The sequence below is a fragment of the Pygoscelis adeliae genome, unplaced genomic scaffold (assembly GCF_000699105.1).
Source record: "Pygoscelis adeliae isolate BGI_AS28 unplaced genomic scaffold, ASM69910v1 Scaffold192, whole genome shotgun sequence".
Classification (NCBI taxonomy): domain Eukaryota; kingdom Metazoa; phylum Chordata; class Aves; order Sphenisciformes; family Spheniscidae; genus Pygoscelis; species Pygoscelis adeliae.
In genome coordinates, this window is record NW_008824284.1 from 181,423 (window position 1) to 196,998 (window position 15,576).

Below are 15,576 nucleotides of genomic sequence, written 5' to 3' on the forward strand. Positions count from 1 at the left end.
CAGAAATTCACTAAGGATTTTGTCCCGAGCTGAGCATTAGTTAGAAGTTGGTCGTTTTGAGGTAGGAGAATGGGGAAAAGAAGTGATTTCTTTAGCGATCTTTTGGTGTATACTCAAAGTACATAGATTTATAATATAATCTGAAAAGTCATCTTTACAGTTCACCTTCTTATTCGTGTCTGCTGTAGTTTCGTCTTCCAAAGAGAGATCAACAGAATTCTTCCTTCCAAGTTCTGTTTTTGCCAAATGTATTACAATGTTTTTGAGACTGGCATTAGTCTGCCTTCCTAAAAAGGCTAATTGTGTTTCTTAAATACTCTGTGCTCTTCTTGCCCCCCTCCCTGCTGCGTCCCCTCCCCACACCAAAATTGCTGGTAGTCATGGTGGTCCTTTCTTCTATCTGTGTGTTCTCAGTTATCATTTTCTTAGGCTAGACTGGAGGGTAAGTAATTCAAAGCCATCACTGGCTTTGGAAAAAAAACAGAATTGGAGTAAAAAATATTTTGTCTCCCAGGGCATGGAATTTAAGTAATGCTGAATAAATAGGGAGCAGAAGGAGATGAGTATATATGGAGACTTCTAGGTGGAAATTAAATGCAGGTTGAGCTTTTAGCATGCTGCTGTATGTCCCATTTGAGGAAATTACAGTAAATCACCTAGCTGCTTTTTAGCTACACTTAATTTAGATGATGTTACTCTGCAGCATTCTGATATTTGCTTCTGTCACTTACTTTGTGATTACTGCTTTACTTTTCATAGCCACTTGGGACACCAAGTAGCACCACAGGGCAATATAAAATAATAATGGAATCTATAGGAATCAGAAATCCTGGCTTTATGTGATGGAGTTAGAGTCACTGTACTAGTCTGTGCTAGTGTAAGCCCTGTAATACGTGGTCCTTGATTACAGTGTATACTTACTGCAGCCTCCATTGTGGACTAAATGTTGGGAAATTATGCTTAAATTATTTGGTTCATACTGAGCTGTAGTAGCAAAAGACAAGGTAAATTAACCTGCACATGCAGTGTTACATCACAAAGATGTAACACTGCAGGGCCATACTGTAATCCTAATGTAAGCATACCAAAGAACCACCCTGTGGAACATCTCTTGTGGTAACAGTCAAGCAATTTAATACTGAAAGTAGATGATGTTGATGAAATGAATGACAAGTGGCAATACACTTAATGTATTTTTTTTTTTCATGGTAGGGTTTCTGCTTAAAAACATTTTCTCTAAAATTATTTTTTTACCAAACTACATGGTTTTCAAAAATGTCAACATCTTTTTCTGGTAGATATTCCTCTACTCCCTTCTATCACATCTTTGAGTCTTGGTGAAAATGAAGAAAAAAGTGGACCTTTTGTTGTGCACTGGCTAAACAATAAAGAACTTCATTTTACCTTATCCATGGAAGTATTTTTACAACAACTTAAAAAGAGTTTTGAACATCATTCTCCTGAGATTAACACTGAGGAATCTAACCAAATGGATAGCAGATCCGTAGAAGGTAAAACTCTTACCATAGACAAATGGCTTTCATTTTACAACACAATTTGTAACGTTCTTTCATGTGAAGTAAGAGGTGGGCAATTTGACATGTAAGGATACAGACAGATTACAGTAGCATTTTCATGCATTTCCTTCCCTTACTCTGGAAGTACCTAAGTGACTTAAAAATCTGTATCTAGAAATTCTGAATTTGTTTATGGTTGTTCCAGAGATTTTGAGTGAGTTATGCTGAAAACTGTATTATGTAGGCTGACCTGGAGGCCTTTGCATGAAAGTGTGCTATTTTAACATGTTTAAGGGAGTAGGTGCAACCTCTAGAATTAATTTTCTTTTTTTAATATTAATGTACACCTAATTTAAATAGATTTATTCTATAACATAGTATAGTCAAATAATTTAAATATATACAGTTTGGAGATGACTGCTTTTGTTCTGCCTATGCATGCAAAAATTTATATAAAATGGGGAAAAATAAAAGTATTTAAAATTAAGGTGCAATAGAAACTATTTTTGTTTGTTAGTCATTGACTGAGGTCCACTAGAGGATTTCTGGTTAAAATTTTAATTATTTTAAATTTGTGCTTATATGAGTGGTTTAGAAAAGGCCTGAAATGTGCTCCAATACCTAAATAACACTGCTTGCTATACTTCTGCTTTTGAATATAATATATATATCTGTGTGTTCTAGAAGTTAATGAAAATGGAGATGAACAAAAAGGAAACCAAGAAAAGAAGGAACTGGGTGATGAGAGAACAAGTCCAAGTTCGAGCCTTGTTCCTTTATCTTCTGCTATTATTGATCATGAAATTGAAGTACTACTTTCTGAATGGAGTAAAAATGCTGACATGCTATTCAGTATACATCCTATGGATGGTTCACTGCTGGTATGGCATGTGGACTGGCTAGATGAATACCAGCCTGGCATGTTTCGCCAGGTGCAGGTACTTCATTTTATTTGGATTATGCATTGTTATTCAGTGAGAAGTATGATGAGAATATAACTTTAATATTCTTTCTCCCTTCCTTAAAATTCCAGGTATCATTTGTCTCAAGAATTCCTGTTGCATTTCCGACGGGTGATGCAAACTCTCTTTGCAGAAGTATAGTGATGTATGCTTGTACCAAAAATGTTGACTTAGCTATTCAACAAGGCAAACAAAAGCCTCCTGGCCTTACACGATCTTCATCTATGCTTATCTCTTCAGGACACAGTAAATCAACCAACAGTTTAAAACTAAGTATCTTCACGCCCAATGTTATGATGATTTCCAAACATGCAGATGGGTCATTGAACCAGTGGCTAGTGAGTTTTGCTGAGGAATCTGCTTTTTCCACTGTACTCAGTATTTCACATAAATCCCGATATTGTGGTCACCGTTTTCATCTTAATGACTTGGCTTGCCACTCAGTATTACCACTGTTGCTTACAACCTCACATCACAATGCTCTAATTTCACCAGATGTTGAGAATGCAAAACAGGCAAATGACTCTTTAAAGTCTCAGGAGTCACCAGTAAGACTTCAGAGTAGAGGCAATGCAGATGTAACATCCCAGGATCCCAATGCGGTTTACAGTGAACTTATTCTTTGGAGAGTTGACCCTGTTGGGCCTTTGTCCTTTTCTGGTGGAGTTTCTGAACTTGCTCGGATCAATTCTCTCCATGTTTCAGCTTTTTCTAATGTTGCATGGCTGCCCACACTTATACCCAGCTATTGCCTTGGTGAGTTTGGTTTCCTGATTTGTGAAGTGTTCTTGAGTAAAAGTAATATAACCTAATAATGCAATTAAATAGATAATGTAGATATACTTGAATGCGTTGGAAAAAATGTTAAGCATGGGTCCTTTATTTTACAAAATTTCCAAGCTGATACTTGGAAATTGTTTATTCCTGTGTGAAGAATTGCTGTGTTCTTCTGCCTTCTTTTATGTATTTGATATTTTAGAAGCTAATGCAGTAAAGTTCTTAGATGCTAGTGCATACTTCAGAGCGTGTGGAACACTTAAAAGCAGAGATAGATTTTGCTCTGGATTGCAAATGGGGTTCTCATTTCCTTTCATATACTTAAATTTGGTTGCTGAGTGCAGCATTAAACTTTGTAGTTCTTGCTTGTGAACAGAAACTAATGAGAGAATTTTTCTTACACTACATTGTTTTCATTCATAATGTCAAAACTTCCTCTTGCCAAAAAAAGGGAGCAACTTGGTGTTTGAGTATTTCATCACTTTGCATTCTTATTTTTCAGGTGCATACTGTAATTCTCCAAGTGCCTGCTTTGTGGCTAGTGACGGACAGCATTTGAGATTATACCAAGCTGTAATAGACGCTAAGAAACTTTTGTGTGAGCTCTCCAGTCCAGAAATTTCTGTAAGTGAAAAGCTGTCTCGAGTTTTTGGAGGTTGGAACTTCATTCAGTAGCGCTAGTTTCAGGCTTGTTGGTAACTGACTAAGCTGGTTGCTGAGGATTTCACATTGTAGTTATACTGCATTCCATTTAATCTGAAACACTGCATGTTGAGGCAGGTCAATGCTTGGTTGGGAAATACCTCTGAAACACTTGCACTACAAGACGTAATAACAGAGCAACAAACTGCGTGTGTGCGTTGTCCATCCTAAGGAAAAGTTGAGGTGACAATGCAGCTTGGGGAAAGCACAATAAACTGCTGAATGCAAGGCTTTCCAGATGAGAGATGCAAGTCCTTGTTGCCTTTCAGCCATCAAAACCAACTCTTTGTTGGTTTGTTAACCAAGAGTTAACAAAGAGCCAACTGTTTGTTTGTTAACAAGAGCCAACTCTTTGTGGCTCTTGTTAAAACTGGGAATGTTATCTGTGTTCTTGGTGGATTGCAACCAGTGTATATTTGATGCTTTAGTTAACATTTGCTTAGTGATGTTGCACCTACCTAGCTGGCTGTACCACAGAAATGCACAAAACTGAGTTAACAAGACCATCCCCCTAACTCTTTTTAAACAGAAATATGTTGGTGAAGTTTTTAACATCGTAAGTCAGCAATCTACAGCTCGCCCAGGATGTATCATTGAGCTGGATGCTATCGCTGAGCTTGTAAGACCTTTTTCTGTACTCACTTCATACCATGATTAGCTTGTTTAAAAAGTGTTAATAATAATAAGGCTATACCTTTAGCTCTCTGTCAGGTAAAGATGAGGTATTTTAAAGACTGACTCTGACATATACTTGCTTTTGATTTCATAGTACCTGTAAATGAAAAAAGTGAGTAATGAAGGTGCATTTTGTTGAGAAATCTTTCACTGATGTGTATAACCTAACAGTCAAGTTAAAAGCTCCCATGTTAGAGAGCAATCTTAAACAGTACACTCCATGATGTTCACTTCTTGTGTGTGTTTTCACTTTCTTAGCATGGCAGGAAAACACAGTTATTCCATGTTTTTCAAGAAGACTTCATTTTAAATAACCAGGAGAAGAAAACACCTGAAAAGAAGAACAATTTGTCAGACTCTGGTAAAGAATTCTTTTTCATAGAACACTGAAGACAAAGTATTGTATTTTTCATTCCACAGAGGAAAAAGAACTTGTTATATAGCTTTTAGCATTTTAAGGTCAAATACCTTACTCTGTTTGAGATCTTTATACACCAAAGAAGAAAATCTAGTCTAATGAAACTCATGGGTGTTTCACTTCCTTTAAGAGTAGTGTGCAACCAAATTTAGATAAAGTAGCTTAAATCATGAGATACCCATCATGTACTATATTAAGCATTCCATTGCTGATACCTTTCTTACATGAAGGAGGAAAGGGTTTTAAATGTAGAGCATGTAGCTGTAGGGTATGACATAGACAAAGCTTACTTGCGTCCTTTCATGATGGATGTCCATTCTTTACATCAGCTAAATACTGTTCCTCAGGCCTTGCGTTGTATAATAAATGGCAGGCCAAACAAATCCCCCAAAACACAACTATAAAATACAGTACTATGAGTAGTGTGTGAATTTGTAGGTCTTCGGGCAGATCTGAATTGCTCTGGAATAAATGATCAGTTTTCCTTGGTGGAGTGGGTCATTGGTTGTGTTGTATAGGCATCTCAATTTTGTTTTTGTTCTGTTCCAATGACATAATGTGGAAAAAAAGGGTCAGAGTAAAGTTTGTGATACGAAGTCATCTGCAGTAGTAAAGGGAATGCTAAATAAAAGGAACCAAAGTTATGCAACAGTGTCAAAATGTTGCATAATAACTTGGTACACAAAATTTATTTTTGTTAGAAGAAAAGGGAGACACCTAAGGAAATATTACCTGAACTGTATATATGTAGTGATCAATTCTGTATTAGCTGTTTCTAGTTGAGAAAGATTTGGAGTAATGGAGATAATCTATGAAAATGTCAACCCAACTCTCACTAGAGGTCAAAAAATGCAAATGGGATGTTGAAAATTAGGAACAAAATAGGGAACAAAAAGAGGTGTTACCCTACAGCATAAATTTGTTGGACATTTGCATCTTGAGTATGATGTACAGAAAGGACTTTAAAAGAAATATGGAAGCTATTTGATCTTAGAAAAGGGCAACTGTATACATCTGTGTGTGTTCTGGAGGTCTATATGGATTGTTGCCATGTAAGAAATTGGGCTAAATGAACGCTTTGAAAATCTATAAATTAGAAGGGTATCATTCACATATATTCTAATTTGAAAGTATTTTCTAGTACTTTAAAGCTCTTCAGTTTTGAAAATCCCCACTATTTGCTCTTTAATAAAGCATACAAGTATTTAGCTCATGTTGTTTTTAAAAAAAGAACAAATGCACTTGCGTTTTTCTACAGTACCATAAGCAACCCACTGTCAAACCCACAGGGCAAATAGAGCTTATTCTTGATGATGTTTTATATAGGTGCACACCTAAAGAAGGGTTGGAGGAATCATGGAGGAAAGATGGTCATTAAACTAACTATTCCCTCTCGGTCCTAATGGGTTTACTTTGGTGCTAAGGAAGGAGAATGGTTGGGTGCACCCTCCAGAAATTGGCTCCTACTAATATTACAACTCATGTTGTCTTTTCTTGGGGTGAAACTATAGCAAATAATTTCTTAGGAAGAAGCATTGTATGTCTTGTGCATTCCAGACTATATCGTCAGTCTGGCTGGGTTGTGATGGATGAGCCTATCTATTAGACCAGGCTATGACTTTCTCAACTGTTGACATGGCATTTCTTCTCTAGATGTAACTTGTATACTTTTTATATATTAAAGGCCAAATGTCTGCATAGCTCACTGTCTTAACTGTTACAGTTGGCAGTAACAGATAGCTAAGAAACTGTAAGAGACAAGCATGTAAAAGACGAAGTGTGGAGCTGAGAGTACATTCTGGGATTTAACTTTAAACACAACAAATTCAGGAAAATATTATGTTCTCTCTAAAAGAAAACATTGACAGTTCTTCATGTGTGTACCTATAATTGTAGTCGTCATTGCTTGTGATAAAATACTGAGAAAACTAATATAACAGAGTTGGATGTAGTCAGGTCATTGCATTTCAGTATTAGTTCGTAATAGCTTAATATGATTATTTGCTAGCCAGCAAAATTTAGTTCTGCTTTCAGGTGAATAAACCCTAAGATCTTCCTGTTCTGAATTTCATCAGGAAATCAGCAGAATGGATTCTCTGAAAAATTCTACCTAATAGTAATAGAGTATACTCAAAACCGTTCATTACTACATATGTGGCATTTACATTTGAAGTCAATTCCTGTCTCAGTAGGTAAGCCCTTCTTCTTGTAGCTTTCTGTTTAAAAAAAAAAAGACTATCTCGCGAATATATCTGCTATTCAGTGTATTCTAAATCGTATTTCAGCTTTTTGAAAAGAATCTGTAATTCTTCGATTACAAGCTTTAGTCACATCCCATTCTTTCTTGATTACTTCTTAATCTTCAGAATGATGAAGCTTTTGGGTTCAGCCTGAGCCCAAAGTTTGGTATTTTTTGTGCATTCTAAGGGCAAATATATTTATCTGGTTTTAATACAGCCTAACAGTTCAGATGTTTTGCTTCTCAGAAGTTTTTGTTCTGCAGTTTTTGAGTTTACACTTAAGTTCTAAATTGGACTCTAGTCTGAAGCACCTAAACATCAGAGATACACTTACGAACAACTTTGAAGTTCTGAAATCTGCTGGTTCTCTTTCAGACTACCAAGCTACCACAAAAACTATAAAACTTTTTAAATAAGCTAAGATACACTTCAGTAGTTTTCCGTTAACATTTGAAGATTTTTAAGAAAACGTAAATCTGGCATTCACTACATATCAGAGGAATCTGTTACAATGCATGTTTCTGTCATTTAAACCAAATTGGTCTTACTGTTGCTTTCAAAGGCAGAATTTCTTGAGTTATTTTAAGTATTATTGCAATTAGTTTATAAGTTGGTGAGAAGACTAAAGATCCAAATTTTCTGATCTACTTATATGATGAGGACATTACTGATGAGGCTTTTCAGCCAACCTGTTGGCAATCTTCATGTTCCAAATCCATCAAATTCATACTTCAACTGTTGAGTTTTATGAGAAAAAAAAAGTAATGAAGCATTTGTATCACATAATCTCCAAGATCCTACATTTTAAGCAAATACTAACAAAACTTTTCTGAATAATACCTTTCCCCAATTGTAAGGTAAGACATAGAGTTCTTCATTTAATTTTCTCTAGCTGCAGGTATTTTGTGCTTCATGAAATGTTAATTTCCGTGGATAACCACATACATACCTCTTTAGTCTGCAGTTTTAGTGTTTCTGGTTACAGTTTGATTGTTTTAAGTCTGAAGAGTTTAAAGCTATAACTTCTCAGCAGTTCTAGAATTTCAGAAGTATTTAATCTGAGGTGTGCTAGCATTTCTCTTTAAAGCATTTCATTAAAATGAAAGTAAAATTTTAAGTCATGTTTTATCTGTTTTTTTGGAACTTTTAAGGTGAGTAAAATTTCTTCTTAGGTTAAAAGAAATCATTGACTTTTTTAAAATAACAATGCAAACTTTTTTAGATGAAAAGATAGATTCAAATACACCCGAAGCAGCAACACAAGCAGAAGAATTGTATTGTTCACCAGATCCAGAGAAGATCCAATCACCTTTCACTCAAAAGTATCAGGCCTGTAGAGCAAATCTTCAGAGCACCAGCTGGCTTACTCTGTCTTCCAGAATGGTGTATAGTCAAGAGTTGAGTTTGCCAGAAGGAGTAGAGATAATAAGTGTAAAGCCATCAGCAGGTTTGTAATTGTTTTTAAAGAATAAAATAAAGAATCCTTGCCTTTCTGACTTTGGTCTTAAAATAGAAACAAAGTTATAGTAAGTTTGGTATGTGTTGTTAAAATGAAAATGCCTGTAGGTGGATCCAAAAGGTTTGCAATAACTTGCTCCCCTGATTATATATCTCAATCCTGGAACTAATACTAAAATGCAGCTTTTATTTAAGGTATAATATTTATTGAATTCCAGATTCTTGCAATAAAAGGAATAATAGAAACACAAATTTGGTTTTGCAGTCATTCATGAAATTTTTTGCAGGATCTATACTTAAATTTTAAGGCTTCCGTCAGTAGTCTTTCCAAAAATATTTTATAAAGATTTTTAGGTTTCTGAATGGAAAATGTTTGTTTGTTTGTGAAAGATGGTAGATATTAATATTGAGGTTTAAATCATATAATTTGACTCCTGTCTAAGCATGAAATGGAAACAAAGGGTAGTATGGTTTCATAGTATTTTTGTCAGGTCTCCTTTGTGAGGCGCTGCAAACAACCCTCTTTGTGAGGAAATGCTGATTTTTTTTGTTTCAGAATAATAAAATTATAACAGAATAAAAATGTCTTTACTTTTTTACTCGCTTTTTAATACTTCCTCCAGTAAAAGTGTATTTTATTTAATTTTAGGACATCTGAGTTCTTCTTCCATATATCCTGTTTGTCGTGCACCATATCTGCTGGCTACTTCATGCTCTGATGGAAAAGTTCGATTCTGGAGATGCAGAGTTACCACTGAATCATCAGCTTCTTCCATGCCAGAATATAGTGCACACAGTGATGTTAGCTATGTGTGGGAAGAATGGCCATTACTGATTGAGGATGGACTTCTTAGTAGTAGTGCTATTAATGTTCCAGGAAGGCCAACTGAAGTTAGCTGTGCACACACAAACAGATTAGCAGTAGCATACAAGCAGGCAACATCTAAAAATAGTCATCTTTCTCAAGATTTTATAATGCATGTTAGTATTTTTGAATGTGAATCTACAGGTGGTTCTTCTTGGATTCTAGAACAGACTCTTCATTTAGATGAGATAGGCACCATGTTAGACTCTGGTGTTAGTATTGATAGTAATTTAGTGGCATATAACCGACAAGACATTTCTCCATCTCATGGTGGGAATATTATGCCCAGCACTAAGCACTTGGTACACTTAGATTGGATGTCTAGGGAAGATGGTTCACATATTCTAACAGTGGGAATTGGATCAAAACTTTTTATGTTTGGTCAGCTGTCTGGGAAAATGCAAGAACAAAATGGTAAGGAGATTGTAGCAATCTCCCATAGCGGCAGTACGAAGGCTACAACCCTTTCTAGGTTTGTTCTGCTGCGTTGTGTTGACTTGGTTTCATCTGTAGAGGGGTCACCTCCTTTTCCAGTCTCCTTGTCTTGGGTGCGTGATGGCATTCTTGTAGTTGGAATGGATTGTGAAATGCATGTTTATTCCCAGTGGCAATCTCCTTCCAAGCAGGAACTAGTTAGTACGGATTCCTACAGTGGAAGTATGCCATGTATAACTAGCTTAATGAAACAAAGCCAGTCAGCTGCTTCAGGTGTGCATCCACCAAAGCGAACCTTGACCAGATCTATGACCAGCCTTGCACAGAAACTTAGTGGGAAAAGATCTGCCTGTGATCTGTCTACGGAAATGGAAGATTCTGGTCTTTTTGAAGCAGCTCATACATTATCTCCCACTTTACCTCAGTACCATCCATATCAACTGTTGGAACTCATGGATCTTGGTAAAGTGCGTAGAGCAAAAGCCATTCTGTCCCATCTGGTGAAGTGCATTGCTGGCGAAGTTGTTGCTGTAAATGAATCGGAACCTAATCATGATAAAAGGCTCAGATCTCTGACCATCAGTGCTAGTGGAAGTACTGCAAGAGATCCCAAAACATTCAGCAAAACTGAGACTACAGACTATATCGAAATAGACTCTGTTCCACCACTGCCTTTGTATGCTCTGCTTGCTGCGGATGATGATTCATCTCATTCCTGTTCAGAGAAGTCTAATAATCAAAATAGTCAAAATAAAAAAGATATGCCCAATGACAATTATGAAGATCTTTTTCAAAATACTGTCATAAGTACAGATGAACTTGTTACATTTGATGCAGATGAAGACAGTTCAAAACCAAAAGTCATTGATCTTTCTCAGTATAGCCCAACTTACTTTGGACCAGAGCATGCTCAGGTTCTTTCTCGTCACTTGCTTCATTCAAGCTTGCCAGGTCTGACTAGGATGGAGCAAATGTCATTGATGGCCTTGGCAGATACAATATCTACTACCAGTACTGACATTGGAGAAAGCAGAGACAGAAATCAGGGTAAGCTGTCTCTTCCAAGTTAAATGTACTACTGTGCTTCACAACCTTTTTTTGGGCGTTTTTCCTATTTTGGAATATTTTTGTGGCTCATGAAAGCACATCATAGTTTTGTTTCATAGTATAGCCTGTATTATTTACTGTGCCATCACAGTATTTACTGTTTAACTAAAGTTTCAAGATTTCAGACTTTCATAAAATCAAATTTTGTATTGCTAACTGTTAGTGTTAGTCTGTCAGTCCACATAGCATAATTGTTTCTAATTCACTTTTGAAGAGATAACTTTCTTAATGGCCAATGTTTGTTGCATTATGTAGAGAAATTGAGAAATAAGTTTATGGATTTTTTTAATATGATAACACTTTTTCTGTTTCTTGCATTAAGAACAAATAACTTCAGGAATTTTCCTCTTTTTCTTTCCTTGAAGGGAAGAATTATGAATTAAGCTATTATATTTATGAATTTAAAGCATTAGTAGTCACAGAACTGTAAAGTATTTCTTCTGTGAAGACACCCAATAGCAACTCGATTAGTAGTTTCTCTAAAGTGCATATAAATATTTAATTCCAGGTGGAGAAACTCTTGATGAGTGTGGTTTAAAATTTTTATTGGCTGTTCGGCTTCACACATTTCTAACAACTTCACTTCCTCCTGTACATCGAGCTCAACTGCTTCACCAAGGTAAGTGATGTGTTTTCTTAGGTGAGGTTAATCTTAGTGACATAGCTGTGCATCTGATTGCTGCGCTGTTGACATGCCTGTGCAGAATCAACGAGTTATTTTGTTGTTTTTTTAAAAAAATATTGTTCAATATGAATGTATGCCAGAGCAGAAAATGTCTGGTTTATTTTAGGCAGAGGTCTTGGAACTGAAGTGATTTTTTTTCGTAACAATTTTTTAGTTTCAATTTTTTTTCTATTTCCCCAAAAGAACTAGCTTTTCTAGTACTTCTAGTACCATGTTGATCCAATAACCTTCTGCAGGAATAATGCAGTGGAAAACAAAATACGTGTTTATTTAGTTTTTTTAATACATATCTGAAAAAAAAATCTCTTACAGTCTACTCAGACTTTAAATGTTTTTTTCATATGCTTACTGTAATTATCCAATGAACTATTTCAAATAGTTTTCTTTGGTATAGTTTTAAGTAGTTCCAACCTGATGTTGCAGACAACTGAATGAGGTGGATTTGATTAGGACTAATCAAATCTAAAGGACTGGCTGTGATTGCTTCTTCACCCTTTCATTAGTCATCATGACAGTTGATGGCATTTCCAATCTTGTGGCTTGTCACCCCTCAGCTGCATCAGAGTTTTGAATTGCCAGGACTGCCACAACAGAGTACTGCTGAGTTAGCTCTCTGATGGAATACTTTTAGTTGAGATACTTCTGCTGAGCTCAGAAATTGCTGAGAGTAAGAAGTGACTCCAAGGCATCTGCAGAGGTGCAGTTGAGTGTGCCTCTGCAAAGAAGCATTTCCTGGCCCTCACTAGAGTCGCAACTGTCCATAGCCAGCTATGCTGCTGCTTAGTAATTGCTATCTTCCTCATGTGCTTTTTTCCCTTCCAGTTTTCTTCTGTATCTCTGTCCTCAAACCTGTTTTCTACTGTGATTATCTGAAACTGCATTTTCTAATCTAAGTCAAAATAGTGAACCTACCTTTCAAAACTTTGAAAAGTTCGATCAGTATGTTGCACTTTGTATCACGGCTAATCTTAATGCCACCCACTATACGTATCTTTTGAGCTTTGGTCAGTAACTCAGTTCTTTGCAAACTTACATAAAGAGTTTGCAAGTGAAAAAATGTTTTCATCTGTATGAGGTTTCTTTAATATTTGGTATGCAGTACTTACAAATATTCTTAAATTTCTGTTGCCTCATCAGCAATGCACTTAGCAATCAAAACCAAACAATTCAACCTTCTTCCCTTCTCCCTTTCCCACCCCCTTTACTTCAGATTCTGGATTATTTTATTAGTGAATCTTTGTTGTTGTTTTTTTTAATGGTTTATTATGTAGGCTTATCTACTAGTCATTTTGCCTGGGCATTTCATTCAGTAGCGGAAGAAGAACTACTGAGCATGCTCCCTGCAGTGCAGAAAGGAGATCCAACATGGTCAGAACTCAGAGCTATGGGTATAGGATGGTGGGTTCGAAATATCCATAGCCTGCGGAAATGCATAGAAAAGGTAAACATAGCATTCTGAAACAAAATCACCAAACTTTTTTCAAGCAGCTGTCCTCTGGTGTTTGTTTAATATTTTTGTGGGTTTAAATTTTTAGATATGTTCAGTGTTTCTGAATGTTTTGTGCTGTATTTTTTGTATATATAGTTTATTGTATGAATATGAACTTTTGTATTTAACTATTTTTTTTGTACTTTAGGTTTCAAATTCCAGTGTGAAGTACATTTTGCGCTTTTAGATATTCCATTTTGAAGGTGGCAGTGTACAGTGCTTATTATGGATGTCCAAGATGCAGATTGAGCATACAGTTGTTTTTTATAGCAAAATTAGGAAACAAGTTATGGAAAAAGGTTCTCCTTAGAAACCTATCAGAAGTGGGGTCAACTAGGATATTGTACATCTGTCTTGCAAATTGATACATTTCCATGATAACAAAACTTCTTGTTGTTTTATTTTGGCTTGGTTGTTTTGGGGGGTTTTTTTTTTGGAAATATGTATTTTAATCATCACAGATGCGGCAATAAGCCTAACCTCATTATCACTTGTTTTAAGCTCTTGGAAAAGCCAAGTGTGTTGAGCTAGAAAATGACATGCACAAGATACTTTGACTACAAAGCACAAAGTGGTAAAATGCATGTCTCTACTTTTTACTTTTCAGTCTTCAGCAATTAGTCATCACTTCATGAAACTTACTTGCCTTGCATTTAAAAAATTCCAAGTATTCTGGGCCTGCATTTAGGGTTACCTTACATGGGTCTTGGGCTATTCTTGCTGCCACTTACCCCTTTCTCCTTTCCAACCTCCAAAAGTAATTTCCTGTAAACAACTTTTCTCCTGTTGCGACTGGTCCCAGCCTGTTCTTCAGGACTCCATCTGTCCTTTGATTACCAGAGCAACTAATAAATTAATTTTGTTATGGATTTCAGGAACTGATTTCAGATGTAGGCATTCCCATTTGATCTGCCAAAAAGCTTCTAGAACTGGACAAGCATTAGCTAAATGATATCAAACAAAAACAAGGGGTTGAAGCTGTGGTATCGTCACATGTTCTTATGTCAGACTCATAGTGAGAGGAGGGATCCTATATAAAGAGAACTTCCAAGCACTGTGGGGCATGGGATACCAGAAGCAACAGAAATGCCATTTAAGTTTCGTTTAAATTTTGGTTGGTTTTTTGCTGTTGAACTGTCTTCACAGGTGGCTAAAGCAGCCTTTCAGCGAAACAATGATCCACTTGACGCGGCCATTTTTTACCTTGCAATGAAAAAGAAGGCTGTGATCTGGGGATTATACAGGTAGGAGACTTGCAAGCTCTTACATGGAGTTTCATACTGTCTGGTATAATTTTGGGAAAAAAGTTGAATGTGATGGTAGTCCAAAGAAAGTACAAATATTATCATTGAAAGCTGAGATAAGATTTCTTAATTAGTCACTACATTGAATGGGTAGTTTTTAAGCTTCTTGTATTTTTTGAGGTAATTTAGTTGCTGTTTCTGAAGGTAGAAGCTTCAAGTTTTAGTCTCAAATCTACTGTAATTCCAGTCACTGCTTAATTATGATTTACTTTTGAGGACTACCTGTGTAGTGTGTGGAATGATATGGCTATCTTTTAGAAAAGTGTTTGTTATATATTTTACCTTAAGTTCAGAGGACTGAGTTAAGTCTGTCTTTCAAACTGGCATTTCATAATATAACATTCAGTATTGCAAACTTTTTAAAAAGTAGTTTGCATTGTCAATTACTCTTAAGAACTCACCTGGGAAAAACGAGCTTTTCTGTGTTTGTATCAGATTAACTGAAAATACCATTAGTTTTTGTATTTACTAAAGTTTTTGTTATTTTTAAGTATGAAGCCTCCTATGTTCCCAGTGTGGTGAGAGCTTCTGCATTTCCTAATGAAAAGATCTGTGTAAAATTCTACTGGCATCTGAGGAAATGAAGAGCTGTAATACATCTAGTAAAATATGTAATATATTTATCAATTATGTTCAATATGCAGGTCCCAAAAAGATACTAAAATGACACAGTTTTTCGGAAACAACTTTACTGAGGACAGGTGGCGTAAAGCAGCATTAAAGAATGCTTTTTCTTTGCTTGGCAAACAGCGTTTTGAACATTCTGCAGCATTTTTCTTGTTGGCAGGACACTTAAAAGATGCAGTGGAGGTAATAAAATAATGAACTTTTTTTTTAATGTTTAAGACTGCTCTATTTTCCCACACTTACAAATATATTGATTGTGACTTGCATTTTGCATTAGTATGACCCCTGAAGATTCTGGTTTGTTTGCGCTCTTTC

At 35.9% G+C, this 15,576-nt stretch overlaps 1 protein-coding gene across 1 annotated transcript in view; it reads left to right on the forward strand.

Annotated features, from left to right (window-relative positions):
- The window catches only part of DMXL1 (Dmx-like 1), an 80,530-nt gene that overhangs the window by 25,688 nt on the left and 39,266 nt on the right, over positions 1 to 15,576 (forward strand). The window contains exons 9-21 of the mRNA XM_009318593.1: positions 1,299 to 1,511; positions 2,202 to 2,455; positions 2,551 to 3,235; positions 3,759 to 3,880; positions 4,488 to 4,577; positions 4,892 to 4,994; positions 7,127 to 7,243; positions 8,514 to 8,738; positions 9,399 to 11,096; positions 11,665 to 11,775; positions 13,113 to 13,282; positions 14,477 to 14,574; positions 15,279 to 15,444. Coding sequence (XP_009316868.1) covers positions 1,299 to 1,511; positions 2,202 to 2,455; positions 2,551 to 3,235; positions 3,759 to 3,880; positions 4,488 to 4,577; positions 4,892 to 4,994; positions 7,127 to 7,243; positions 8,514 to 8,738; positions 9,399 to 11,096; positions 11,665 to 11,775; positions 13,113 to 13,282; positions 14,477 to 14,574; positions 15,279 to 15,444 — 4,052 coding nt within the window. The remainder of the gene's footprint in view (positions 1 to 1,298; positions 1,512 to 2,201; positions 2,456 to 2,550; positions 3,236 to 3,758; positions 3,881 to 4,487; positions 4,578 to 4,891; positions 4,995 to 7,126; positions 7,244 to 8,513; positions 8,739 to 9,398; positions 11,097 to 11,664; positions 11,776 to 13,112; positions 13,283 to 14,476; positions 14,575 to 15,278; positions 15,445 to 15,576) is intronic.